Source organism: Fundulus heteroclitus, chromosome 6, assembly GCF_011125445.2.
Source record: "Fundulus heteroclitus isolate FHET01 chromosome 6, MU-UCD_Fhet_4.1, whole genome shotgun sequence".
NCBI lineage: Eukaryota > Metazoa > Chordata > Actinopteri > Cyprinodontiformes > Fundulidae > Fundulus > Fundulus heteroclitus.
The window spans coordinates 12,403,682-12,431,206 of NC_046366.1; the positions used below are offsets into that span (position 1 = coordinate 12,403,682).

The following is a 27,525-nucleotide window of genomic DNA, read 5'->3' on the forward strand; positions in this document are numbered from 1 at the left end:
TTGCTTTTTCCCCCACTTTAATATTTTACACATCACAATGTGTATTAAAAACTGCCATCAGGGTTCATTTAAAAACAAAAAGGAGTTGAAACAGAAGTCGGGGATGTATGGGAGGGGTTGGGGGATGGGAGGGGGGGATGATGGTGTCTGAAATGTCCGGTGCAATACTTGGCCATCTGAGGGGGGGGGGGGGGGGGGACAGGATTTGGGAAGCGGGAAATAACCAGAACCGGATGACACAAGTTGAAAGGAGGCAAAAAGTTATTGGGAGAAAATAGACATCTTCACAGCAAGTGCCTCAGTCTCAGAGCAAACAGAACTTTTCACGCCGCCCTCCTCCTCCTCCTCCTCCTCCCGGTCACTCCCCGCCTCCTCCACAGAAACGCAGGGCGGCGGCCCGGGGGGGGAAGGTGTGGGGGACGGTAACGTCAGCAGGTTTTTCGTTTCCAGCCGTGAGGACTCCAGACGGAGAAGGACGAGGACAGATCGACCTGGAAGACAGAGGGACGGATCAGATTGTGACTGACTGAGGCTAATCTGTAGCGCTGAAACGGAAAGAGTCAACCCACAGGGGCGAGGACGACGCCACCGTCCCACAACCCACTTTATCTCATTCAGGATGAGTCATCGCTTGAGCAAATTAATACGCGGCATCTCCGCCGCTATGACAAACTGCCTGGCTTTGTGAGCGCTTCGGATGTGTGCGAGACGGAGAGAGAGCAGCTGTGGGTGGGAGCAGAGACGACAACCTGCTCAGCGCTTGGTAAAACGCTTGAAGCTAAGACGTGTCCCGCTTAATTAGACCGAGGAGGCCCTGAAACCTGCTGAAGGGACATTTGACAGGCCGGTCCAGAGGTGTTTCTGTGGCATAGAAGAAAGAGATGGCTCTAGTATCTGCCGGGGAGGTGGTGATGAGTCAGTGAGCTGCAAGCAGAATACCAACACCGGCTCCTCACCACCTTTTGTCTGGATCTGCAGCACATTTCCTTTTTTCTCCCCGCGTGAAAACAATCTCCTAGAAAGACACTTCTAGGCTTCTAAAGGCCCATTCATACCCTACGTTTGGCCTATACGTCCGTATTTCTGTCCGTACGTTCTGTCCGTTGACTCCTTCATACCTCCGTCCGTTGAGGTGCGCAATAACCAATATGTCCTCTAGGTGGCAGTGCTGGGCGCCAATGATGTGTCACTGATCAAACATGGCGACGGTCCAAGACGTGATTTTGTTGTATTTGCTCCGTAAGTAAACTTTTTGTTTGTCCCTGTGCCCCGGACACGACACATCATATGTGTGGGTAGTTGCGGACAAGCTCCGCAAGTCGTTCCTCGAATCCCGCCATTGTTTAAATCCCAGAATTATAACCTTCTTCGTGATTTTGTTGACATTTTGTACTACAAACTCAATAGCGCCCCCACCGTTTCCGGTAGTATTGCTCTGTATTGATCCGTTTCGTCCGTAATCGTAAGCTACCAATTTTCGTGTCAAAGTACGGACGAAATCGATGGTTAGAACGTATAAAACACTCCTCAAGTATCCGTATCCGTCTTTTACGTGAGGTATAAATGGGCCTTAAGGTGTCGACACACTCACCGTGGACTGCTGTTGTGGGAGAAAGATGACCAGAGGGCCGTCATTGCTGTTTGCAGGTGGAGAGCTTGCGGATTTTGCTGGCGGTGGACACTCCTTTACGGGAGGGGTTGGACGAGGAGGAGGACCTGCGTTCGCCTTTTGTCTTGCTGTTCAGAGACCCCGCCTCTGTCCCGTTCACACAAACCGGCTTGGCTACCGCCGGGCTGTGGTCCGCGCTCCCCTGATCCTGATGCTCCTCGGCCACTTGCCCTGAAGAAAATACAATAAAATAAAATCCCGGCAGCTGATATCCCTTAAAAATCGAACCGAAGCAGCAGCTTAACTGGATTTATATTAAACCAGGATGTCAGGGGGGGTTTCTACTGCTGGTAAAACTTCAACCCCATGACCCAAACCTCACTTGAAAGCAGTGTTGTAGGACTCGAGTCCGAGACTCGAACTCGAATCCGAGTCATTAGCTAAATTTAGAGACTCGTGACTTGACTTGAACTTGAGCACTGATGACTCGAACTTGGACTCCTACATTCAGATCATTCTGACTCGGAAATTGAGAAAAAGACTCAACTTTTTTTTAAATCATTAGGCCAGGGGAGTCAAACATACGGCCCGCGGGCCGGATCCAGCCCGCCGAACAATTTAGTCCGGCCCTGTGGCTAAATGCATTATCATTATTGAAAAAAAAAAATAAAAATATATATATTTTTTTTTCTCCAGTGTCCTGTCTGGCGATGTGGCAATAAGATGCCACAAAGAGCTCATCAGATTTGACTTTCACAAGTGGACAAGATAAAAGGAAGAGAATGATAAAACAATTATTGAAAAAAATATTTACTTCGTTTAATTGAAAATATGCAGTTCCTATATTTTCCACGAGGGGTGCTGTGTTTTAATTAGCAGATTAAGCTTCAGGTGTGGAAAAATTCAAATCATTTCTTAATTTTTATCTGTTTGATGTATTTTGTCATGCAGGACAGTGTTTTAAGTTCCAAAAAATGTGAATAAATGTTTTTCAACATTGTATAATCACTGTGATCAGTTCTTATGCATAATGCACAAGTAAATGTTTAACTGAGTAAAAGTATTGTTGAAATTGCACATACTTTTCTTAAAAACGCTGAGGTTATTCATAATATATTGTGTAAAAGTGAAATTAACTTAATATAAAAATCAACAAAAAGTCCAGATTTATTAGTTCTATTTAATCTTGCAATGAGTTTACTCGTGTGGCCCTCTTGAGATCAGATTAAGCTGTATGCGGCCCCTAGACCAAAATGAGTTTGACACCCCTGCATTAGGCTATAATTTTAATATGTCATTAGAATATTATTTGGTGTATGATTTTAATATCTAAATTATTAGTGCAATGTGGTGGAGTGTGGATTTTTTATTTAGTTTAAAAACATGTAGGTTATGCTTACTTTAGTGCAGAACTTAGACACAAATTGGATCAATAGTGACTCGACTCGGATGAGTAGTGGACTTGACTCGGACTCGACTCTTATTTTTTTTAATGACTCGGACTTGAACACTGGAGACTTGAACCTGGACTCGGACTCGAGGCACAGTGACTTGACTACAACACTGCTTGAAAGCACTTGTATCACCTCAACTTTTAGTTTCGTGCTTCCTGAACCACAAGGTGGACATACGTCCTCTGCATCCATTCAACTTCTACAGCCCTGAACCAAACGCCTGATCCACGTGTCTTTAAGCTGAAACACGTGGAGAAGTTGCAGAAATCAGACCTTGAGGACTGGAGTTTGTGATTCCTTGATTAAAGAATCAGAGAATCAGAACCTTGCAGACTAGCTGCAGTAAAAAACGAGACGTTTCAGGCAACCAGGCGTACGCTGATTTGTCTGCAGCACAGACAGAAACCAAGGTCTAAAGGTCAGCAGTAACGCTACATGCTAACAGACAACAGGAAACCCATTAGGGGAAAAAAACGGCGACAGCCTTAATGTCACTCTTTGCTTTTAGCTGCAGATGACTCGGTTTGTCAGCATGTGGCAGCTGGGTGCTCTGAGAAAACTCCCACACACCAAAAACTGTAATACTCAGCTAAAAATCACAACAAAAGAAAGATCAGAAATCAGCCCCCCTAAAAGAGCTTTTTTTTTTTTACCCCCCTCCTGGAGGTGCTTTAGCTAATGCTACATCAAAACCCAAACAGCGCTTGGTTTTATCACTCAGGCTCTGCTTTCATTCAAATAAAGCCTGCTGTGCCCTGAGTGTGTGTGGGAGTGGACCTCGGAGAACCATTCATGGTCCCACACCAGAACCCTTTCAACTGGACTATTTATAGCCGGCTTCATTCACACTCTGCAGCTCCGCTGGGTCTGTATGTGGGGCAACACTTCTGGATACCCAGCACTGACGGCCGCATTTATACTGCAGCCCGTTACCTAGCAACAGACGGGGGAGCTGAAGTCGAGAGCGGAGGTACGATAAAAAAAAAAAAAAAAAAAAAAAAAAAAAAAAAGAGTCAGGGGGGAAACAAGTTACAGCGATCTGCTGGTGCGTTTTCCCCACAGAGTTTGGAGGAGCAGTAATTAATGGAAACGTTTCTGGCCGTTAAGGAAAAGGAACAAAGCCAGTTGTGTCCCAGATGCTACAGCAATGCCCACACACTGGCTCAGGTTGGTGACGGATCTCATTCAGAGCAGACCGCCTCAGTCACAGTTCATTTCCAGTAAGACGGGCTCACACGCCCACTCCACGCGCTCTGCGTTTTAAAGCTACAAAATCCCACAGTGCTTCGCCCATCAGTTGATATTTGACATCTTCTGAAACTAGGACACGCGCTGACTCCAGCCCCCGGCTGCCTAAACAAAAACCCTGTACCTTAAAAAGTTAATCAAAGCAGCTTTAAGGAATTGTGGATCTTTCCTGTAAAGCGCTGTGTGTCCTGAGCCTGTAACATCATCAGGGACCCCTCACATTCCCACCATAGACTGATTTCCCTGCTGCCCTCTGGGAAGAGGTTCCACAGCATCCGCTGCAGGTCCACCAGGTTCTGCAAAAGCTTTTTCCCTGCTGCCATCAGACTGTTGAACTGCTGAAGCTATAAACTTCAGCAAACATTTTGCATCACTGAATCTCCATCTTAACCTGACTCTCGCCAGATGTATGTCGCTCCGCCTAGCTTCACTCACATCCATCTGGGACCTCTCCCATAGAGAGTGATTTCTCCAACCAATTTTATTGCCTACCCAATCAGGACGCAGGGCTGGAGTTTCATAGATGTGACGTAGTGGAGAAGCGACCGTGAGACTGTTTTGATTCAACAATGGCGGCTCGTTGAGGAAGCAAGCGTTAACATTGATGCTGCTATTTCTTCCGTGTTGTCCAATCTACCTAATATTGTTTCATTAAAAGAACATCAGAGAACGGCTCTGAAGGCGTTTGTTGGTGGAAACCATGTTTTCGCCCTTCTCCCGACCGGATTTGGCAAGTTTTGTTTTCCGGGGCGGAGCGGTTAGCGCGAACCATATTAGGAGGCCTTTAGTCCTCGACGCGGTCGGCCCGGGATCGACTCCGACCCGCGGCGCTTTGCCGCCTGTCTTTCCCCTCTTCCTGTCAGCTCACCGTCAATAAAACACGTGCCACTAGAGCCGCAAACACATAAAAAAAACTACGTTTTTTTTCTGCGTCGCTCTCACAGTGCACGGGTTAGCTTCGGTGTGAGTGGTTGAAATAGCACGTCGAAAAGATGACGGACAAGTGGCTTATCCAATCATTTGCAAGGATTTTTGATAAGGCCCAGCCTTCAAAAAAGGCAATTCCTATGGAGAGGTCCCAGATGGATGAGTGGAGCCAGGCGGAGGGACATACATCTGGCGAGAATCAGGTTATCTCCATCTAGCATTACAAATGCTAGATGGAGATAACCTGTTGCAGCTGCCAAACTCTTAGTTTCTAAATGCATTCTTACACAAATGACCTTTGCACAATCAATTCTGCACATACAAATGTTTTTTAAAAATACTCACCTGTACACTGCTACTTTCTCCTGCATTGTTTACATTTCAATTGTTTACTTTTAAATCACTGCTGCACCTTATACTGTAATTTACAAGCTGTATGCAACAAAATTTCGTTCTGTATGCACTCTGTGCATACAAAATGACAAATAAAGATGTCTAAGTCTAAGTCTAAAGTGTAAATAAGATTAGTGAGATGGATGAATCGCTCAACGCAAACTATTCAGACAGAAACCAATCAGAGACGATGAGGAAAAAGTAGCTAAAACATAAGAGAGCAGGACTGAGGCCTGGTGTCCAGTCTTACCTGGCACTGTGAAGTCCTGAGTGTAGATGATCTCATCCTCTCCGTCGTAGAGCTCGTCGTCGTCGTCCTCCGTGTAGCCGTGCAAATCCTCCAGGTAGGGAACGACCGTCATGCTGCGCCACTGGTCCCTGCTCTCTGCGCTGGCAGGGATGGGGACGGGGCGCTCAGACGGGGGGTGTTTCTTCCGTACCCAGCTGGCAGGAGGATGGGGGTGAAGGAGAGAATATGAACACAGGAGCCCGTCTCCGTTTTACATTTTCTCAACTCTAGCTTTGGGCACTTTATTTGTGTGGCACGTCTTCGTCCGAAGGCTACTCAAAGCGCTTGTACGTAGAATTTAATAAAAACAAACTTAAAAAACAAAGTAAGCAGTGGCAAATAGAAAGGTTTTCAACCTTTTTTTAAAGGAAGTTCACAGGAAGCTCATTCCAGATTTTTGGAGCATAAATCCTGAGGGCTGCTTCTGCATGTCTAGTTCTGATTCTTGGAACGGTGAGTAGGTTTGATTCAGACGATCTTAAGGGTCGTAATGGTTTATAATATCGCAGAAGATCCGACATGTACCTATGGCTCCGACCAATAAGTGCTTTATGGACCATTAATGAGATTTTTGGGTCTAGCGTCATGCACATACGAATGCAGGTTCATTCAGACGTGGGATCAGTTTCCCCACAAAGGACAAGTCATTGTTAACGGATGAACAACGTCTGAAGTTCCCAGGATCAGAACAACGTAAATAAAGCCAGGATCACACAAATAAATGTTAAAATAGCAAAGGGTTATTAATGACAGGACGAATACAGAAGCTACAACCAGCTGCTTTAGCTGGGAGCTGTTTTGAGTTAATTCGCTGATCACAATGTTTCCAGCATTAAACCTTTTCACAATATTCTAATTTTCCGAGACACTGAATTCTGGCCTTTTATTATCTGTAAGCCTTAATCACCAAAAATGACAGTAAATAAAGGCTTAAAAATATTTCCGTGGACGGTGAATGAATCAATATAATACAGTTTCTCAGACGAGTGACAAAAAAATGACAATTAGCTTTTTCACAATGTTCAATTTTTGTCATTAATTAATCAGCGGGTAAAACCCATCTGATTATTTCTTCCAGTATATTTTTGAAGATAAACTCCGTTATTGGGTGTACTTTCTTTGCCCAACCTTCTTTATCATTTACTGCAACAGATGCTATCAGGGCAGGAAAAGGGGCATGCCAGCAATTTTCTATATTCAACAGGAGAAAAAAAAAAAAAAAAAAGGTCTTACTTGTGTTGCCTTATATTCTGTATGGAAAACCTCTTTGCAGGGTCATACTCAAGCATTCCTGGAAGACAGATAAAAAGGGAGAATTTAATCACTTTAATAAGCAACTATTTGCCTTCTCGCTGTATTTTGATAAGCTATGTGACGGGGCAGTGGTATAAAACCTTTGAAATGATGCGAGTTAATGAAAAAGAAAGAATCTGACAGTATTTAAAGACATCCTGTCTAATTTAGGGTCAGCGAGGCAACCGTTAACACAAGTAGCCCAACAGGAGCAGGATTTGAAGCTTTAATTGTTGGGATCTGTATTGGACTCGCGAGTAAAGCAGAATTTCAGAGTGATAATGCAGAAGTGATGTGGTGCCTTTTTAACCAAAAAATGTTCCCGTCACCCACTAAGCAGAAAAGGGCAGAATGCAGAGAGCTGATAGTGGTGCTGCGCCCGCTGAAGGACACCTTTTGTAGTGCTGGGCTTATTTTAGACCATGTAATTATGGACTGGCTATCTCTCATGTGCTGCGTCATCAAAGACAGACGTCACGCTCGCAAAATGGGAGCCCATGCTGTTTTAAAACGGCACAGATTGCCTCTTTCCTCCAGCTATTGTTATAAATGTAACGCTCGCTGCCAACGGGGCGGTGCAAAAGGACTGCAGGTGAATTTGAGTTTGGAAAACTCTGCAGAGGAGGCTGGAATCTGTCCTGAAGCATGTAGCCTCTACTGACGGGTTTTACCGTAGACGGTAAAAAAACATCTTCCCTACATTCTTCTTGAGTTATAAACATCCACAGGAAAGCATTTGTTTTGTAGCAACAACAAAAACATACCCTTGATTTTTTTTTTAATGTGTTTTAAGGAGGGGATGAAATATAGCAGTGTTCATCTGGGTGAAAGCAAAGCCCGACTATAGAGTGTTTATTATTCTGCTGCTGGCTTCAGATCAATGGAAACCACGTCAGCATCTGAAGGGATTTCTACTGTTAGGAGGAAACCAAGCGTGGACAGCCGCCTCTCTTACTTTCAGTGTCACAGCGCCCCCTACTGGGTGCATACCGGAAAGACCACAGAGACATTTAAGGGCAGAGAACTCACTAAAACAACCAGAGTCCTTGGAAAATTAACATTTTATGTGGGTCTTTTTTACTTCTTAATTTAGAAAGGAAGATAACTTGGATGTTTTTCATCTAAAAACAACTAAATACTGAAAAATCTTGATACGATTACTGCATTTTGTACAAGCCAAATGATGCATTTAGAAAGCCGTGCCTCCCTACAAGTCAGCTGGGATGTCAAATGCACTGCAGTCCTCTGAAAAAGTGTTCACACCACTGAACTTTTACATTTTGTCAGCCACAACCCTCAGTGCACTTTGTTGGGATTTTATGTCACAGACATGCAGGGGGTATCGCTAGTTGTAAAGTGAAAGGCAAACAGTATTTTTGTAATAAAATAAAAATTCAGTTCAGCTCCCTTTACTCTGATACCCAACTAGTTGCCCTCACAAGTCACGTAATTAGCGATAGAGAGGAGCTCCAGGTCAGGAAATTATCCAAATTTCTGACTTTATAATGTCAGAGATATACTTGTTTTAATCATGGAAATACATTATCTTCTCTTGAAAACGTACGACCATTCAACATCAGAAATTTTTTTTTTTGCAAATAGGTTAAATTAATAAAAAAAATATTTGTGTGGAAAAGTACTCCTCTGTGGCTAGTAATAGGGTTGGGCCTTTATCGTATCGTTTAATCGATATTGTGAAAAATTTCTTATCATGATAAGAATTTGGATTTATTTTGACAACGTTAAATCAAACTAGTGATGTCTGAAAACCACCAAAACTGCCAATATTGTCCAGATTGTTTTTTTTTCTTCCTGTTTTCTCCACTGTTGGTTTAGTGAGAGCATCAACAAATATCAATAAATTCTAAAATATAATTAAATGCAATTACTGTGCAGTTTGGTTATAAAAAAAAATCATACATATTTATGCAAAACTAGAATCCCAATGAAACACATTTCAAATTTGCTTTAATTGTTTAAGGACAGTGTTTGTGCTTATTAGGCTGTAATTCACATGCAGTCAGAGCCACAGTTACCTAAAAAAGACTGCAAGGAGCTGTAAATAGTATTTTATCATCACTTTTATCGTTATCACAAAATATATATTGTGATAAAATTTAAAGTCCATTTCGCCCACCCCTAGCCAGTAATTTATTTTCTTTAACAAACAATGGGCATAATATTAGGTGTATAAGAATAAAGATAATTGGAATAAACGCAGGTGGAAAACTGCGCTTTTTTTTAAGAGTACTCATAAAATTACCACTATATTCTCACAATTTATGGCTATAATTCTCCCCCACTACCAAAAGGGGGTCCCTGGTCTCTGGCGCTGTTATTTTGGGGGTCCCAGGCTGATAAGTTTGGGAACACCTGGTCTATGCCATAAAATCCTAAGAAAATACATTTAAGTTCAAAGTTGGAACGTGACAAAACATGGAGAAATTTAAGTGGTACAAACTACTGTAATCTTTACATCATTGCGAGTCCATCTCTATAACTCAGGTAAAAAAAAGAGGAAATATGGCCTCTTACAGGAGAGATCCGCCTTTAAGAGAAATAACTGCTTCTCATTAAATACCTAATTATTTTACCAACGCTACACAGTAAAGAAAGAGTAGAAAGCTTGTTGCCTGACTCCAGCATTTAAACTGTGGGTTTAAATGTTGCTTTTTTAATGCTAACTCTGTTTGGTCTGCCTGGGTTCTTGAAAACGAGAGTCCAGAACAGCCCTTACCTCGCAGCAGGTCCGACAGGAGGGGTCCACACTCCTCAGGAATAGTGTAGTCTCCTTTACCAATGTTTTCAAATAGCTTATAGATGTTGTCTCCCTCAAACGGATAAAGACTTGTTGTAATGTTATATCTGGACGTAAAAGAAGCCAAAGGTCAGGAAGAGCGGCAAAGACCTGAGAGATGGCCAGAGATTTAATCATCATGGTCCAGGTTACTCACAGTGTTACTCCAGCAGACCAAATGTCCACTTTAAACCCTGAAAAGGTGTCCAGGCCGTTGGCGATCTCTGGGGGCTGGAAGGCCGGCGAGCCCTGACTCGTACGGCACGTGTCATCTTCTGCAAATGGGTGAAGGGCCTGAAGCAGACGGAGGGAAGGAGAACATTGAGCCTTTTTTTTAAGCATTTCTCTTTCTGAAAGTGTAATTATTCATTTAGATTTCCCCCCACAATTTCATTTACAAACAAATAAAGATAAGAAACTGCAGCTGGATTTACAGTAAGAAAAGCGAGATTTTCATAAAATACTAAAGGTGCTCTCTATAGCCAATTTTGACACAAGTGGTCTTGCAAATGTATACATACCAGTTTAACCTTTTCACTTGTTTTCACATTACAACTACAAGCGTCATTGTATTTATTGGAGATTTTATGTTATAGAACACAAAGCAGTGCATAGTAGTGACTGACACCTGGAAATAAAAACCAGTGCAACATATTAAATACTAGAGAATAGAGTCTGTGTGTAATTTAATCCCTGAAGGCCTCAGACGTTTGTTATTGTTAGAGAACATTAGAGAAGAGGACCAGGGCACAGGCTATGGTTCTTAAACAATATCCCCACATCTAGAAATGGAGCAAATGCACACTGCAAAAAGAGAACTAAAAATAAGTACAATTTTCATGAAATGAATGCATTTGCCCTTGATTTGAGCAGGTAAATAAGATTATTTGCCAATGGAATGAGTATTTTTACCCCTAAAATAAGATAATTAGAAATCCTGCACATGAAATAAGGTGATGGAGATGAATTGTTCTTATTTTTAGTGCAAAAATCCTATTCCATTGGCAAATAGTCCTACTTATCTGCTCAAATCAAGGAAAAATACTTTAATTTGAAGAAAAAAAAATCTTATTTCAGGTCTATTTTTGAAGTGCAGCACAACGGCAAACCTACCAAGACACAAGCCTCCACCTAATCTGACAGGTCCAGTGAGGAGATCAGCCATCAGAAAAGCAGCTGTGAGGCTCATGGTTACTCTGGAGGAGCTGCAGAGACTCAGCTCAGGTCTTGACAGGACAACTAGTTGTGTCCTCTACTGATCTGGCCTCAACAGAGATGTGGCAAAAGGAAGACAGCATTGTGGAGAGGAAGCCAAGACGAGTTGTGTTTCCAGTTTGTTACACAGGAAACACACACAGAAGAAGAGGTGCTCTGGTCAGATGAAGGAACAGTTTAATCCCACTAGAGAAACATGGCGGCAGCATCATGCTGTGGGATCCTGTTTTTAAGCAGGGACAGGGAAGGTAGAATCGATACTTGGAGCTAAACAGAGGGCAGCTCTGGAAGAAAACCTGCTAGGAGCTACAGAAGACCTAAAACAAGAGGTCCGCTTTCCAGCAGGATGAATATCACACAACCAGAGCTAAAAATCAGAGCATATTCATAAATAAGTCAAAGTCCAACCCCAAATCCAACTGAGAATCTGTGGCGAAACTTTAAACTGGATCATGATGGACGCTTTCCATCCAATCCTGAACTTTAGATCTGTTGGCATTGTGGTCTTTAGATGTGTAAAGGTGGTCATACCCCAGAGGTCTAGTCAAAATGACAGTTTGACGTTTGTGGCTTTGATGTGACAAAATGTGAAAAAGTATGTCTACTTTTGCAAAGCACTGACCCTACAATAAATCTCATAAGAGTTCATTTCTTCATACGTTCACAGAGACGATTAAAAAAATTCCCCATTAACTGCGAATAACAGATGGTTGACTTGTTGAAAACTAATAAGACACAGGCTTTTGCTTACCTCTGCTACTCCAAGGTCCGAGATTTTAAGAGATCCGTCTGTGGTTAGCAACAGATTTCCTGGCTTAATGTCTTTGTGAACTATTCCCTGGCTGTGCAAATATTCAAGGCCATTTATGAGTTGGCAAAAGTACCTGCAGAGAAGAAAGTCAGAGCAATTTATGCGTGTGCTTAAAAGGCAAGCAGCCACATTTAAAAAAAAGAAATCAACGATGGCTATATCATCATCTTAGAATATAAAACTACGGTTGCAGTTTCTTTTAATAGCAATGCAAATAAAGAATTACCAAATAAAACAGAAATTTGCACAGTAATTAGAAAACCTATGAGTAATTAGAAGAATTTTAGGAGTGACTATTGTAACAGTTCTGACCCTGCAGATCTAAAGTTAGGGCTGGAGAAGCAGCAGCAGCAGCAGAAGGGCTCGGACTAAATTTAGCGGAGAGGCTCAGAGAAAGAGAGACTTGAGGAGGAACGGGGAGAGGGGAGGAAAAAAAATGAGAGGCTTACCCGTGAGCTTGAAATACTGGAAACCTTTTCTCTGGGACGCTGTCCAGCATTTCTTGCATTCCACAAACACAATACTCCATCACCATATACGTAAGCTAGGAGTTGAGGAGAATTTGCTACACAAGGATATACTTCGATTAAACAGAACCAAAAGAAAGAAAGTTCAAAACTAGATAAAAAAGAGACGAATTCAGGATAAAAAGAGTCCAGTTCATAATAATACATGATGAACATCACATTAGATCACAAGCTGGAGGATATATTTTCTGCTTCTCTTCATTGTAGAGTACGTCGACTAACTGGATCACATTCTTGTGTTGGAGTCTTCTTAGCAGCTGAATTTCCCTGTAAATAAAAACAAGGGGCGATGAGAAGAGAAACTGCGTACACGACAGCTTTTCTACACGATTTAAGGTCGCACATTTCTGCTTGTGAATGCGGGCAAAATGCCAGCCGTACGTCAGCAGCCCAGCAGAAAAGAGCCCTCTATAGAACATGATCCCAATCTATTTGATGCCTGCTGCCGTTAGCTGTAAGTAAGCAGAGAGCCATTTTACTCTGCGATCCAAACTATATGCATTCGTAGCCGGCGATCACATTTACCCATCCGTTCATGTGTTACAGCTTTGATTTCATCAGTGCAGCCCATCTAATATGGATGAGGCTGTACTTCACTATTCCAGAACATGTAGCTCCTGGGATTTAACGTTCAAACTGTTCGATCTGGATGGACAAGTTATATCACTGCAAAAACAGACTAAACTAAACTAAAAATAAGTAAAATTCTCTTGAAATGAGTGTATTTGTCCTTGATTTGAGCAGGTATATAAGATTTTCTGCCAATGGAAATAGTAATTTTACCCCTAAAATAAGATAATTAGATATAATTCACTTGAAATAAGTTGATGGAGATGAGTTCTTCCTAATTTAAGTGCCAAAATCTTATTCCATTGACAGATTATCTTATTTACCCACTCAAATAAAGTACAAATACATTCATTTCAAGAAAATCTTAATTTATTTTTAGTTTAGTTTAGTCTGTTTTTGCAGTGAAGCTCATAAAGGCGCGAGGCCCTCATCCCAACGTGCTGAGTACAGATCTTGCACCAAATAGTTAACAGGAAGGATCCTTCTTCAGTGTTTCCCGCAGCGCTATCTTGGCGTGGCGGCCGCCACGCCAAACTCACGCTACCGCCACGCCAACATTCCAAAAAAAAAAAAAAAAAAAAAAAAAAAAAGTGACGTTAACACGCGCTTTCGCGCGTGCGTGAATGGCATGGAAAAAACACATGGATACCCCCGCTCCGCGAGTCTGTCCGCGGAAAACGTGTCCCCACACCCCCCCCCCCCTGGTTCGGCGAGTCGGTCCGCCTCGCATAAGCAAATTCCTGCGGGAAACACTGTTCTTACTCGGTTCTAAATTCACGTTTTATTCAAAACCAGGGGTATTTATATTGTACCAAGAAACATCACAGGTTCCCATATTGCGCCATTAGCAGCGACACATGGGAATAAGAGCATAGCTTTAAAGTGACATTTCCTTTTTTTTTATTTTTATTTTTTTAAACTGAGAAGCTGATGGTAAGTAATTCTCCAAGTAATTATCATGTATGGATGCAAAATACGCTCTTAAACAACTAAAGCGCTTTGTGCATTTTAGGGCTGGGCGATAAATCGATTTAATCGATTAATTCGAATTTACAATTGTTTAAGATTTCATTTTTGGAAAATCTGGATTTTATTTAGCCAATACACTCATTGGGTTTCCATGAAGAGAACCGCATGTGATGCTGAATATATGTTTAGGCAAAATTATTGTCAAAATATTGTTAAGTGGAAACTTTTTTTTTTTAACCATAATACGAGGTACTTCATTTACTTATTTACTTTTTTTTTTTTTTAAACTTAGTTTGAAGTTCACAAGTGCAGTGAAGCCTGTTCTTAGCTCAATGTGTAATACCACTAGCAGCAAATGTTTTGTTATATTTTAATTGTTTATAATGGCACGGCTGCCATCTTGTTTTACATGCCTGTTTCACAGCTTGTTTTTAGTTGCACTTTGAATTCAGGTCAACTCCCTGATGAAATGCTTGACATAAAAGCAAGGTTTTAAAATAATTTCTTTAATTTCTTTTTATGAAACAAAAAGGAGGAAAAAAAACAAACAAACGATTAATCGGATTTGGTATGATAAAATCAGAGATTTATTTTTTAATCCATATCGCCCAGCCCTAGTGCATTTGTCCATTTTACAGAACTTGATTTTGGTCACTAGTCCACCAGAAAGCAGAAAGAAGCAGACGAGACGAACAGCAGCGCATACTCATCGCTAAAGTGAATTTACAGCTACCAACGAGCTGAACATGTTTTAACACCACGCCTTTAAGACGAGAGCAAACGGTTTATGTTGAGCTGTTCAGACGAAAACAACGGATTCCTACGCAGCTCATAGCTGCCTACACAATGAGGTAAAAAAAAAAAAAAAAAAGTTAGAGTAGGTTTCTCCCTAAGCTGGAGACGGTGTGGCGCAGATACAGGCCCTGTCCACACGAACACGACTTTTGCAAAATGGAAACTTTCCACTGCGTTAAGTTTTTCTGGTGTTTAAAAAAAAAGATAAAGGGTAACTGGGTCCAGTATTTGTACTGAACCCCAAAGTCGATGCTGAGAATCAACCGGGTAGTGGGCCGAGCCCCGTGACCCAGACGTCACGGTCCTGTGCTGCTGGAGGTTTAAGGTTCAAAATACAGTAGCACACAAAATAGCAAAATGTGGATTTTAATATCAAACTATATATAAAACCCTTTAATATTTATAGGTAACGGTCAGATTTTCCAGATAACTTAAAGATTAGACATGGTCAGTGGCTGTCATGGATGTATGCCGGCAGTGGACAGGCTAGCTGCTCAGCAGAAGTTGTGTTGGATTGTTAGAGTGGCGGCACGTGAAGTGAGCGCAGCAGACAACAGGAAGGCCAACTAGATTCATGTGTTCCTAAATTCATGTCTTTGACCGTCAGCAGCCATCTGCCATGAAACATGGAGGATCTGGAAACATCTGGATCTGATGACGTATTATAAGCCCGGCTTGCCAAGCTTTACTCGCCCCCCCCCCCCACACCAGGCTCAACGTTTATTTGAAATACCCTGATGTTTGAGAGCAACACCAAAGTTCCTGCTTGGGAGAAAACCTCCCGGGGTAAATAAGCCAACCCACTAGCTGCTATTAGCTCGACGTACGGGACGTTCCTGCTGCGCCGCTCCTTCAAGCTGCATGAGGCAACGCTCCTTATAACCCCCCCCAACCCCTCCCCTCCACGCAACGTCTGCAGCCAGGATTGCCCCATTATCATGAAGAGAATGCTGAATATATGTTTAGGAAAATATATTGTCAAAATAAAACATTTTTTTACCATAATATGCGGCACTTTAATTTATTAATTTAACTATTTTTTAAGTTGCTTATAAGTTACACAAGAAGTGAAGCCTGTTCTTAGCTTATTGTGTAATACCACTAGCAGCAACATTTTATTAGATTTTCATCGTTTACAACGGCATGTCCGCCATCTTACTTTACATTCTTTTACAAGCATGATTTGGTATAATGAAATCTGAGATTTTATTTCCCAGCCAGCCATACCCCCCCCCCCCTCTCTTCTTCGCAGTATCTCTGCCACTCTTTGTAAGCGTTCGTATCTCAGCTACTAAGAATACACACCAAGTGTGAACATCAGGAGCAGTGACAATCTACCCAACAGGCCTAAGATATATTACTGGCCTGCAGATTTTAATTAGCATGCAACACACTTCAGCTATAATGTACTACAAAATATTGCACCCCAGCAGTCCTTTGTGATGATTGTGTTTGATATTTTGAGCAGCTCTTATGTTTACAATGTACAGTAGAAAAAGGCACAGATAACGAATCGTGAAGTAAGTGGTTTTGTCTGCCAGTAAAAGCTGACACTTTGTGTTCTCCTACTTTACTCAGCAGTTTCGTGCATACGCATCTAAAAAGGTACAAATATGATAACGGGTGACGGCTCATATATATTTTTTTAAACGGTTCAAAGCAGAAAGGGAAGTTAAAGCCAAAACAGTTTGATGCAGCAGCTGTTCAGATCATTTCACCAACGTTTTACACCCTGGAAGAGCCCCGAGTCGACAGCAGCAGCTTTTTATAAACAAAGTTCTGGAGTCAGTAGTGCTCTCGACTCCTTCGATTTCTGGAGCTCATTTTTAGCATCCCTGCAGCTGGAAAAAGGTAAAAATAAGGACGATTATTCTGACGCCTATGTGATTATCAATTTGGTACGTATAAAACCAGCCTAATATATGTTCACCCCGCACAAACGTAGCTCGAGCTTTTAAACAGCATGCCTCAGCTATGGCTGAATGCCGATTTACGATATTCATCTAGACGTGTTTTATCTCTCAATCAAAGCTTTATCGCAAATGTCTCCCAGGCACATTTTTTTTTAACAAACAGCTGAAAAATAACCTACTTGAATACAATAGCTATAACCAGCTCAGACCATCTCAATATAAACGACAGTCTCATCTTATACTTCTCTTTTCTTTTCTTTTTTTTAAATCTGTATTTTTTTTAAATCTCGACATATTGCTCAGCCCTCACTTTCTGATCATGTGCAGGTGACAAATCTCAAATATGCAACGTCACCTGCAGCATTACGGGTTACCGTGAACAATGTGTGCATAACTTTGCGAGTATATAGTCATTTAAACTTTATTTAGCAAATAAACATGGATTAATGCGTCTACCGACGTCAGAAAATAAAAAAAATAAAGGCTCTAGCATGTGTCTTCACACACACAAGGTAACCTGGAGCTCTTCTGCGCCTCACCACTGGAAACATGATAAACGGAGCCTCTTAACACAACCCTGAGCTTTTTAATAAGGGATACTGTGAGTCTCTACCTTCGTCCAAACACACAAGCAGCTATTGATGCATCGCTGCAGTTTCATGGTGAAGATAAGGAGACGTTAATTAACCGGCCCGATTCAATGATGTAAACGGCCTTTGCTTTCTGACTGAACGAGCAGACGCCATCTGACGTGTGTGTGTGTGTGTGTGTGTGTGTGAGTGATTACACCCCAACAGCTCCTCATTTCCATAACACAGAGTAACAACAGGATCTGTGCTGACGCTGGAGGATCAGTCACTGCTGCAGTCCGTCTGCAGCTCAGATTTGTACTGAAGGACCTTGTGTGAGCGCTGCGGCGCCCGGCGGGCTGCGGCGCTGACAGGACTGCAGCGCTCAGCGATACCGGCGTGCCCGTGCTGCAGCGACGACACAAAACACACGTCGTTATCAGAAGCTCGATCTGCGCCTGGGAGGCGTGTTTGTGTTCGCTTGCGTTCCCGTCGTTCCTAGACGGGTGTTCGCGCGGCGTTACCACGGAAACAGAAGCGGCGTTGCTCAATCGCTACCAGCGTGACCACGCCCATCCCGACAGGCGCCACTGTGGAAGAAAGGGTTTCATTAACAAGAAGGCGACGGGGGGAGCTGAACGGACATTTCCAACGACTTGACGTCCGCCGGCTAAAACTAAAGGCGCCACTAGACACAGATTATTAGACGTGTGTCTAAGGTTACTCAGTATGGATCTAAACGGTCTAAAAAGGCCTTAAAAGGTGTTTAAAAGTCTATAGAGCTGCTAAATAAACCCTGTGGACCAGAGGAAGAGGAGCGGACATCGTTTTCCACCTCTACCTCCTAGAAGCAACCATGAATTATATTTTAAATAAAGCAAAACCTGAGCCATTTGAAAAGCAGCCGTCCGTTTGATAGTTCTGCCTAAAATACGCCTTTATACACGGATAAAGTTAGAGAAAAGAGGGAATAATGATTAAATATATGACTAATTTTCAAAGAAAGTAGCAGGTCGCCTTCATGGAGAGGATGATGAATGAAAGGGAGCGATGCTGTGAAAAACATGCTTTGTGCCAAATACTGAGGTTGCTGCCTAAACGTCTTGGCTTTTAACTAAACAATACCAGGTTGGTCACTGTACCAAGAAAAGTCATGAGTCACACAGCGGTACTAAGATACAGCAAGTTAGTTTCCACAGCGTTTCCCATTACGATGTGGCTATGGCTTAAAGTCCTGCTGATGACATGCCAGCGTGTGCAGAGTTTATTCATCTAACTTATTCTTTAGGGCTGGGCGATACATCAAGACTTAAAAAATATTAAGATCTTTAAAAGGAGATACAAGATGATGCTAGGTCGTTCACAATGATCGTCTGCGTTGCTTTATAATTATACTTTTATGTATTCCAGTAGGTCCTTTTTCAGTTGTTTCTCATATTCATCTACAGCTGTTTGTTAAAATTGTGCCTGTGAGACATCTGAGATAAAACTTTAATTCAAATATGCCTTTTTATAATTAGTTTATGAAAATACAAACATATCGACATCAATATCGTACATCGGTATTTAGCCTAAAAAAATGACAATCATTTTTGGCCCATATCGCCCAGCCTTATTATCCCTGCACACTAGCTGCCTTTCCCATCCAGTTCTCTTGTGAATTTTGTGTGAACTTTTAAAATATCGCAAAAAAGAAAATGTGCAGACGTGTTTCCAATTACTGCTTTGTAGCAAATTAACCGTTGACGTTGGCTATAATAATCAGGAAGTAGATGTTGGTAACCAGCTCAGGTCAGTAATGGAGCGAGGCTTTAATGAATTAGTTTTATTTTTTCATGGATGAGCCTAAGAAATGTTTGCGTCTCTTCGTCGGTCCACACGTACCCGTTGTTTCTTCCAGTCGTGTTTTTGGGGAATATCCAGAAACAGCTGATCAGTCATGTGAGGTAAACGTTCGCTACGTCAGAACTGATGCGATAAATATGTTTCCATCTCCTCTTTAACGCATTTACTGTTTTTCGAAAAAGTCAAAAACCACCTCAGGCGAGCATAAAACTTTTTTTTTGTTGTGAAATTTAGTGAGTTAATTCGAATTTTGCCGTTTCCATCAATGCCTTCTAATGCGATACCTTCAAATGTGCATTAAAAAAAAAAAACATTGATGGAAACGTGACTACTACCTGTTAGCTGACAGAAAGAAGGTGCCTCCAATTTCACTAGCGTACAGCAAAGACAAATATGAGTACTTGAAATTATTTCTGGCTACAAAAACAAGCAACAACCCGCAGACAACCATGGTGTGGAAACCATCACCTCTGTTATGGTAAAGCTTTTGAACATTCGACAGGAAACCATCTTATCCAGCACATAGCCCAATTTAGTTATCAGTTCATCTCAGCCTGTTTTACTGATGGTAATTCCTCCAGAAACGTTACACAATAACAATTCAAAAACTACTAAGTGTAATGGCTTTCTTATAGGGCTGAAACAATTAATTGGACTGATTGATTATTCAAATAGCAGTCAATAGCTGAAAGCTACACAAATATATATACCATTTGATGCTCTATTGAGAGCAAAGCTTTAGCTTCACCTGGTTAGAGGCATGTTAGTTTCTCTTTTTAGATTAATTGGAAAAAAATAATCAATAGCTCCAGCCCTACTCTCTCATTTTAAATTTCTGGATCATTCTGCGTATTAACACTGAAATAAATTATATAGACAGCCTTATTCTAAGTGCAATAACTCACTGGCTAGTTGATTTAGCGGCAAAAGAAAGAACTATTGCTTACCTGTTTTAAATAAACTTCATTATATAACTGTGTAAATACCACAATTAGAAATAGTCTAATCATTTATCTTTACAAAGGGGAAACAAATTCTTGCAAATTTCAGTAGCTATTTTTGTGTTTTAAAGATAATCTGCGATGATGTTTCCAAAACCTCAAAAACTGACATTATGGTGAGGATCGCAACTTCTGACATTTAACCCCAACTACTTTTCTATTAGGGCAAAAATAAATATCAACAGTTGAAAACATGCCTAAATGTAACTAAAGTGTACGTTTTAGTGGCGCTATAAATATTATGGTATACTGAGATAGATCATTTAGCTATATGTATAAAAAAAAAACATTTTTTGTTTGTTATTTGTGATAGTAGGGCTCAGACTGAACAGATGGCTACCATAAAAAAAAAGACTAAAAACATTTTATTTACTTTTTATCATCACTTCTATTATTGCAATAAATACCACAAACTATTGTAATACAATCTTACCTCCATGTAAGCCCATCCCTAACCGTGACACATTGAAACTGTCTTATTATTTTTACCTGGTTATTTATTCCTAATCCCACATAAATGAAATCACTTCACTGGCCATTATTAAATCCTACTTTACAGATCAAAATGCGCCGATTGTATAATTGTTGCATTTTGCAATTCTTTTTAAATAAGCAGTCTGACAGACTTTTCAGCAAATGCAGACATGATATCCATGCATCATACATCCCTTTCCACACCATCAACTTAATATATGGCTCTAATCTTAATTACTGCAGCCGAGCTGCTGCTCCTAAAGTGGATGAATATAGCCTCGTGTCACAGGCTTAAACTAATGTGTGATAGTGCTTCGACTGAGAAGCGCCAGTTAATTAAAAGTATATATTACAGTAAAGACAAAAAAAAACATGTCTTTGCATTTCCTGAATAAAATGTGCAAACAGCCTCCTGCACAGTGTCTAAATGTGGGACAGCATCTGGTTGTCTGGGAAGTCATTTCATAATGAGACGTGCAGAACATCAATAGAGCTCCACTGCCTCTTATAAATCATCAGCGTTTAACACATCCGACGGATGACTGCTGTGGTTTTTCTGTCTGGGATACGGAGATCAATCTGCCCCCAACCAAGTTGTGTTTTCAGTCCGTTTCATTGTGGAGACGGATGATAAAAAAAAAAAAAAAAAAAAGACGGCTCAACGATACGGAAACTCCGACTTTTTAGCTCCACAAAGCTGGAACGTCAATCTGCGCCTCCAGGACGGCTCTTAGGTCAGCAAACCAAAAGGAGGAGCATAAATCTAGTCTGCGTGATCGATACAGCTACGCAGCCTTCTTCTACTTGCCTGATCGCATGTTGCTTACCATCCTGTGTTTTGAGTTTACATCACAACTACATGCAGTGTTGCCATAAACAGAAAACAAGTAAGGTGCCTCATCCACTATGGGTGGTAGACGAACCACAGCAACCTGGCCTGTGCACCGTTTGCTTCATGTCCCGCCTCCAGCGTCAACGGATGCGTGTTTTCTGCTAAGAGGCCACATTTTGACAGCAGCATCTGCCTCTGTGAGGCGCAAACTCAAATGTGGGGAAAGGCGGCCGCCGACGTGTTCGTAAGACTTCCTTTAATTCAATTAAGACGTGATGAAGTTAGCTACTCTACAGCCGCCCGTCTCAAAAACAACTGCTGACTTGTAATTAATTCAGGGCATCAACTTAACAAGATAAAACTATATATCAAGCATGAAAGTGCAGTCCACCAGGATACGTAGCGCTCTATTTTAGGTCCAGTGGGTTGAGAAAGACCTCGGAGCACAAAGCAGCCCCGAACAAGCAAAGACAGAGATGGAGAACTACAGCTGCAGGCAGCAAGGTGTGGACATTAACCAACAACAGAAATGTTTTTTTGACCAAAGGCCTTCAATAAATTAAAAAAAAAACACCCAACTTCTAAAGTGGGAAGTCACACAGCCTGTTCTCCGTTTTAAATGTGGCTTAAAAACACGCAGCTCTTCTTTGGCTCGGACTGAACTCATTCTGACAGTTTTCTAAAAGACGGGTCTATTATTAGCACGGCGCCACAGTGAAAAGGGTGAAGTAATATTTAATAGGACCAATGTGATTAAAACGTTGGCTGCTCATTAGAAAATGAGCCGAGGCAGAAACGCTTCTGATGGATATGCAGGATAACCAAACAAGAGGAAAAGAGGCCAGCCAAATGGAAACGTAGCGGCCAGATCGCTCTTAAGACATTCGTGGTTCTCCTTTTATACTGAATGTTTTTCTCTGTCGTCCTCTCGCATCCTTGATCACACAGTTGAATGAGACAATACGGGCAACACAGGCTTCAGATAACCATAGAAAGGCTTCCTTCACTTCAGGTCCCTTCAACCAACCCATGATGTCTTCATCCAATAATTTAATAAAAATGAAACTCCCATTAAACCGTTTCACATTTGGTGACATCCCAACTAAAACTTTAATTGCATGTCAGGTGATGGACCATCAGAGCCGCAGAGATCCACATCTCAAGTAGGACAACCTGTCGGCGTATTAGTTGCGCACGCTACACATTTATGAAAGAGTGACAATAAAGTTATCTGTCGAAACAAAGTCTTAAACCCAATACAGCTTGTTTTTTTTTTTTATGCAATCAATGCAGGGGGCGGAGTAAACATGTGGAAGAAGCTCTCCTATCAGATGAGAAAAAAAAACTGGACTCTCTGCTACACGCACAGCGCCACGAAGAGGAAATCTAACGGAGCAGATCGGCCTCAACACACCGACATCAAGGTGGCAGCATAATGCCGTGGGAATGCATCTCTTAAGTTAGTGAAGAGAAGGACGGAGGTAAATGGAGAGCAGGAAAACCTTTCAGGGGGGCTATTAAAAAAAGACTTGATCCTGGAGCAGAGGTTCCCCTTTTAACAGGTCCACAGCTCCTAAACATACAGGTGGAGCTAAAATGAAAACGGTTTCACGTGATCTGCTGTACAGACCTAAATCCATCTGAGAATGCGTGGCCCGACTTGGAAACCGATTTCCAGATGATTCTCCATCCATCCAGGCTTTAGCTGCTTTGGGAAAGCGAACAGCAACAATTTCAGTTTCTAGAAGAGCAACCCTGAGAGACTAGTAGCTGTATTTCAGCAAAAAGCGGTAATAAAAGCTTTTGATTAATAAACGCGCCAACGTCTGAAATTTGTCTTCCTTAAAACCGTGTGCAACTTTTGTGTTGATCTGTAGCTGGAACCTGACAAAATATGAAAATGTTTAATCGACATGAATGACACAAGACACAGCCACCACATCAACATAGAGAAATGTTAGCTTTAAGTAAAGCTGAGACCGTGAAAACAAGGGACTACAGCCAGGAACGAAACTTACTTTTTCACATTGGCTTCTCCGTTGGGGATCCGTCGAAGCTTCTTCTTCTTGAGTATCTTGACAGCTCTGCGACAAAGCGTCTCAGAGTCCAGCATTTCTTTCACTTTGCCGTAGGATCCTTCCCCCAACAGGTCCCCCATCAGGTACTTCCCTATCAGCTTGGCCCTCTTCCTCCGCGGCTGATAGATCACCTCGGTCGAGTCGATGCGGTGGATGAAAGTATCCATCTCCATGAGTTCATTTTCATTTAGGTAGTCGAGATGAGGCAGGTCGCCGTCGCTCATGGTGGCCAGATTTACAACAGCTGGCTCCTCGGCTCTGCAAAAAAAAAAACGGCTACGACTTTCTGCTGCTGCTGGAGCGCGATCCGCCCTTAACCCTTTAGCACTAAACTAAGCAGACCCATGAGACGAGACAAATGAACGACGAGACGAAGAAGACTGAGAACGGGTGAAGGAGAAATGAGGCCTGAGGGCTGAGGAAGCAGGTGGGAGAATAATCTGAAAGCTGTAAACATTGGGGCTCTTTTTACTCAACAGGGGGAGGAAAAAGGTGCAGAACAAGCTGCCTCCAGCGCTGGGTTAGTGCTTAATACTGTCCATTGTGAGCTAGGCGTGATTAATGCTGAACGGAGAAAAAAACAAAGTATGATTTTACAAGTCTTGATTGGGCTACTAATACCATACAACTTTAGGTAAAGGCAACCAGTCTTTCCTCAAGGCCTTACAGCAATGCATTTCTGTCAGAGGTCCAAACTAAGGGACATAGCTTCCCCAGGTGTGCGTGTAGCTGGACTGGATCCCAGAGGAGACCGACAACCGAAGCCGTTAGTCGTGGCGTCGGCACTCGAGCCAGTCGAGCTTCAGAGGGCTGAGCGCACCGTCCGATAGGCTGAACCGTTCTTAGGTGTCCTCCATGTCAGCACAGTGTCCGGAGCATGGCGCCTGAAGAGAGATGCATGGGCACAAGAACAGATTACATTTAAATCAAGTTTTAACTTGCTTCAGAAAACAAAAATCCAAGCACTTTTAGTTAATACACAGCAGAGCGTAGTATGTGAGCCCTATTCTCTCTGTGGCAATCATAAGACGGAGGTAAGACTATAATTGTTGAAGAAGAAAGTGGCGAGAAAAGCAGAGAAACAGAGATTTGGATCTGAGGTATGTTGAACTTCTTGTTTTGCTTTAGTAGTCCATCACAACGCATGGAATCTAAATATGGCTCTGAAAGCTTAGGACTCTCAGCTTTACATTTGGTGGGATTCACATCCAGACCTGAGGAAGGGTTTAGGAATCAGAGCCCCTAATACACTGAAGCTGGAACGTGGACGACACCCTCGACCTCTTTGTTAAAGGCAGAACGGCCACAGCGTAACAGAGTTAGATAGCCAACACCCTAAATCAACGCTCACAGGGCCTTTTCAGGTTCTGCCACTTTATTACAATGAAAAACTTGTGGTTTGGTTGGGAACTTGTGTGACAGACCAATAAAAGGCTAGTGGACACGTGTGAGGGGGGAAGAAAATTCTCAATTTTTGAAAGGAATTAAAATCTGAAACGTGTTTTGCTCATTCTTCTATACAAAAGAGCTCAAACTAAGACTCTTTTGAGTATCTTTATTCTGTAAAAATCTATTTTCACATCTTGCCACAGACCCGACATCGGATTTAGGCGTAGAGCTTTGATCTAAACCGTTTGATTGTATTTCCTGCTGCATGTCAATGAGCCCCCATCCTGCTGGAAGGTGACCCACCGCCTCAGTCTCAAGTCTTTCTCAATCTCCACCAGGACTTCGTCCAGTATTGCCCTGTACCTGCTACATCCTATACTTGCATCAGCTCTGACCAGATTCCCTGTCGCCGTGGAAGAAAAACATCCCCGCAGCATGATGCTGCCACCACCATGCTACACACCATGTGTGCCTCAGGTGACCCGCACTGCTAGTTTTCCGCGACACACACCGTTTTGGCAAAAAGTTTAAGCGTGGTCTTAATCTGACCTTATGGCAAACTAAACCGGACTTTCTATGGCTCTCTTAACAGCAGCTTTCTTCTCGCCACTCTTCTATACCAAGGCAAGACTAAAAACGTCACTTCAATATATTCCTTTACAGAATAGCAGGGTTTTTGCTGAGATCTGTGCATCTCAGTGTGCATACAGACTCTGTATCTCGACGGGATATTTTGGGGCTTCAGAGTAAAGGGGTTTGAATAAAAATGCACCATCAAACTGTTCCAATTTAAAGTTGTATACATTTGGAAAAATATATACATAATACATGTTGGTTTATCATATAATATGTCAGTAAAATTAATCTCTCTATTAGCATTTCAGGTTACAATTTGCAAAATACAAAAAGAAATATACAAATACAAAAAATAAGTACTTTTGCAAGGTGTAGGAGAAATACACACAGACAGCCGGATATTAGCATATGTATCCTTGCTGAGAAAGAAACAAAACGACTTCTGCGGTGTCTTCTGTAAGTAATGGCGAACATGCACCTGTGTGCAGAATGCTATTTTCAAACTATTCAATTCAGATTTTTAAAATTCAGATTTTTAAATTCAGCTGTCAGAAGACGCGGCGCCAACTTTTTGTTAACAGCTGTAGCAGAAACAGCTGAACTGGCACAAATGTAAACATTACGCGGCTGTAGCAGGCTAACTTTCTATAGCGAATCTGCTGGAATGAAAAACATAAAATGTCCCTCCGTGGGTTCATAAAAAAAAAAAAAACACGAACATATCGGCGTGTTTTTATTATAAAAAAAAAACACACATCAGTAGCGTGTTTTCGTCCACCGGGAGCTAACAGCAGCAGATCAAGAGGGGGGGATGAACGAAACGTCGTCACACAAGTGTAGCTAAGAGCTGATATGCAGCAGCGGCAGCAGCGGCGGCTTCCTAACTTCATCTGCCGGGGAAGAGGCAGCATACCGGGGTGTGAGAGCACTGCTGTCCGGACCGCGCTGCGTTACATCCACCCGACAGCCGGGCCGACATTAGCTCCGCCAGCCTGTGCCCTCCTCCAGCCGCACACACGCATAAAACACAGCAGATGAATCAAGCTAAAGCCAGCTAGCCGACAGCTAGCGGTGCGCCCAGACTGCACTGTAAACTGCTAGCTAGCCATTTAAGAAGCTAACCTGGCTGCCGGGAGAAGACCCTCGTCTAAATCCGCCCGCACGTCGCGGCTACAAGGTTCGCTCACCCGCTGCGTGGCCGTCCTCCACAAAAGCTGCCGCTCCGCTCGTCTGACACGATACTAATAAATTTTGGTGTGACTGTTCGTGCTACTCTTGCCTCTCAGGTTGTCGCCATCTTGTTTACCTCCCCCCTGAACTCGCCCCACACGTTACTGCGTCAAATCAAAGTTTTGGGTGAGGGAAGCGACCTCTGCCACCTTTTTTTTTGTTCCTGCTCGCTCACTCAGCTTTCAGGCACATTTAATAAATCACTTGTCTAGATATTTTTATTATTATACATCTAAATGGCCAAATTCCATAGTTTGTTCGAACTGAAATAGTTTTTCCCCCCTTCATTCACCCTTTTACGTCGTTTTCGGGTAGACGTCCCGAACCACATTCACTGTAACCGAGCTAATATATATATATATATATATATATATATATATATATATATATATATATATATATATATATATATATATATATAATTCAAATGGTTTTTAATTCTATTTTTAATCGTCCAAGCTCCTTTGTGTGTTGTGCATTTCAATAGTTTTGCTTGTAAGGAAAAGAAAACAAGAAAATTAAATTTTTATAAGTCACAATGTGCTGAAGAAATGTTATTATATTATGAATTCTGACAAACTATTGAGAATGTATTCAGTATTTTGACTTTAATACTATTTGGGTCTCCTAATTGTTTTGGGCCAACAACATACATCTCTCATAAATTTAAATAAGGATGTTGTGCTTAATTATTTTAGTGCCATAAACATAATATCCACAA

At 41.9% G+C, this 27,525-nt stretch overlaps 1 protein-coding gene across 2 annotated transcripts; it reads right to left on the minus strand.

Moving 5' to 3' along the window:
* Positions 1–26,916, minus strand: stk11 (serine/threonine kinase 11). 2 transcript variants are annotated; one of them, XM_012874653.3, is made up of 11 exons: positions 26,762–26,916; positions 23,550–24,493; positions 12,747–12,830; positions 12,486–12,575; positions 11,977–12,109; positions 10,168–10,304; positions 9,951–10,078; positions 7,154–7,211; positions 5,882–6,075; positions 1,592–1,840; positions 1–491 (listed from the first exon to the last, which is right to left on the minus strand). In XM_012874653.3, exons 2-10 carry the CDS (start codon positions 23,831–23,833, stop codon positions 1,632–1,634), a joined length of 1,317 nt encoding a protein of 438 aa, XP_012730107.1. In that variant the 5' UTR covers positions 23,834–24,493; positions 26,762–26,916; the 3' UTR covers positions 1–491; positions 1,592–1,631. The 2 variants fall into 2 exon arrangements, with proteins under 2 accessions (XP_012730107.1, XP_021178303.1); XM_021322628.2 differs by having other exon boundaries at positions 26,697–26,916.
* Positions 26,917–27,525: the final 609 nt, after the last annotated feature.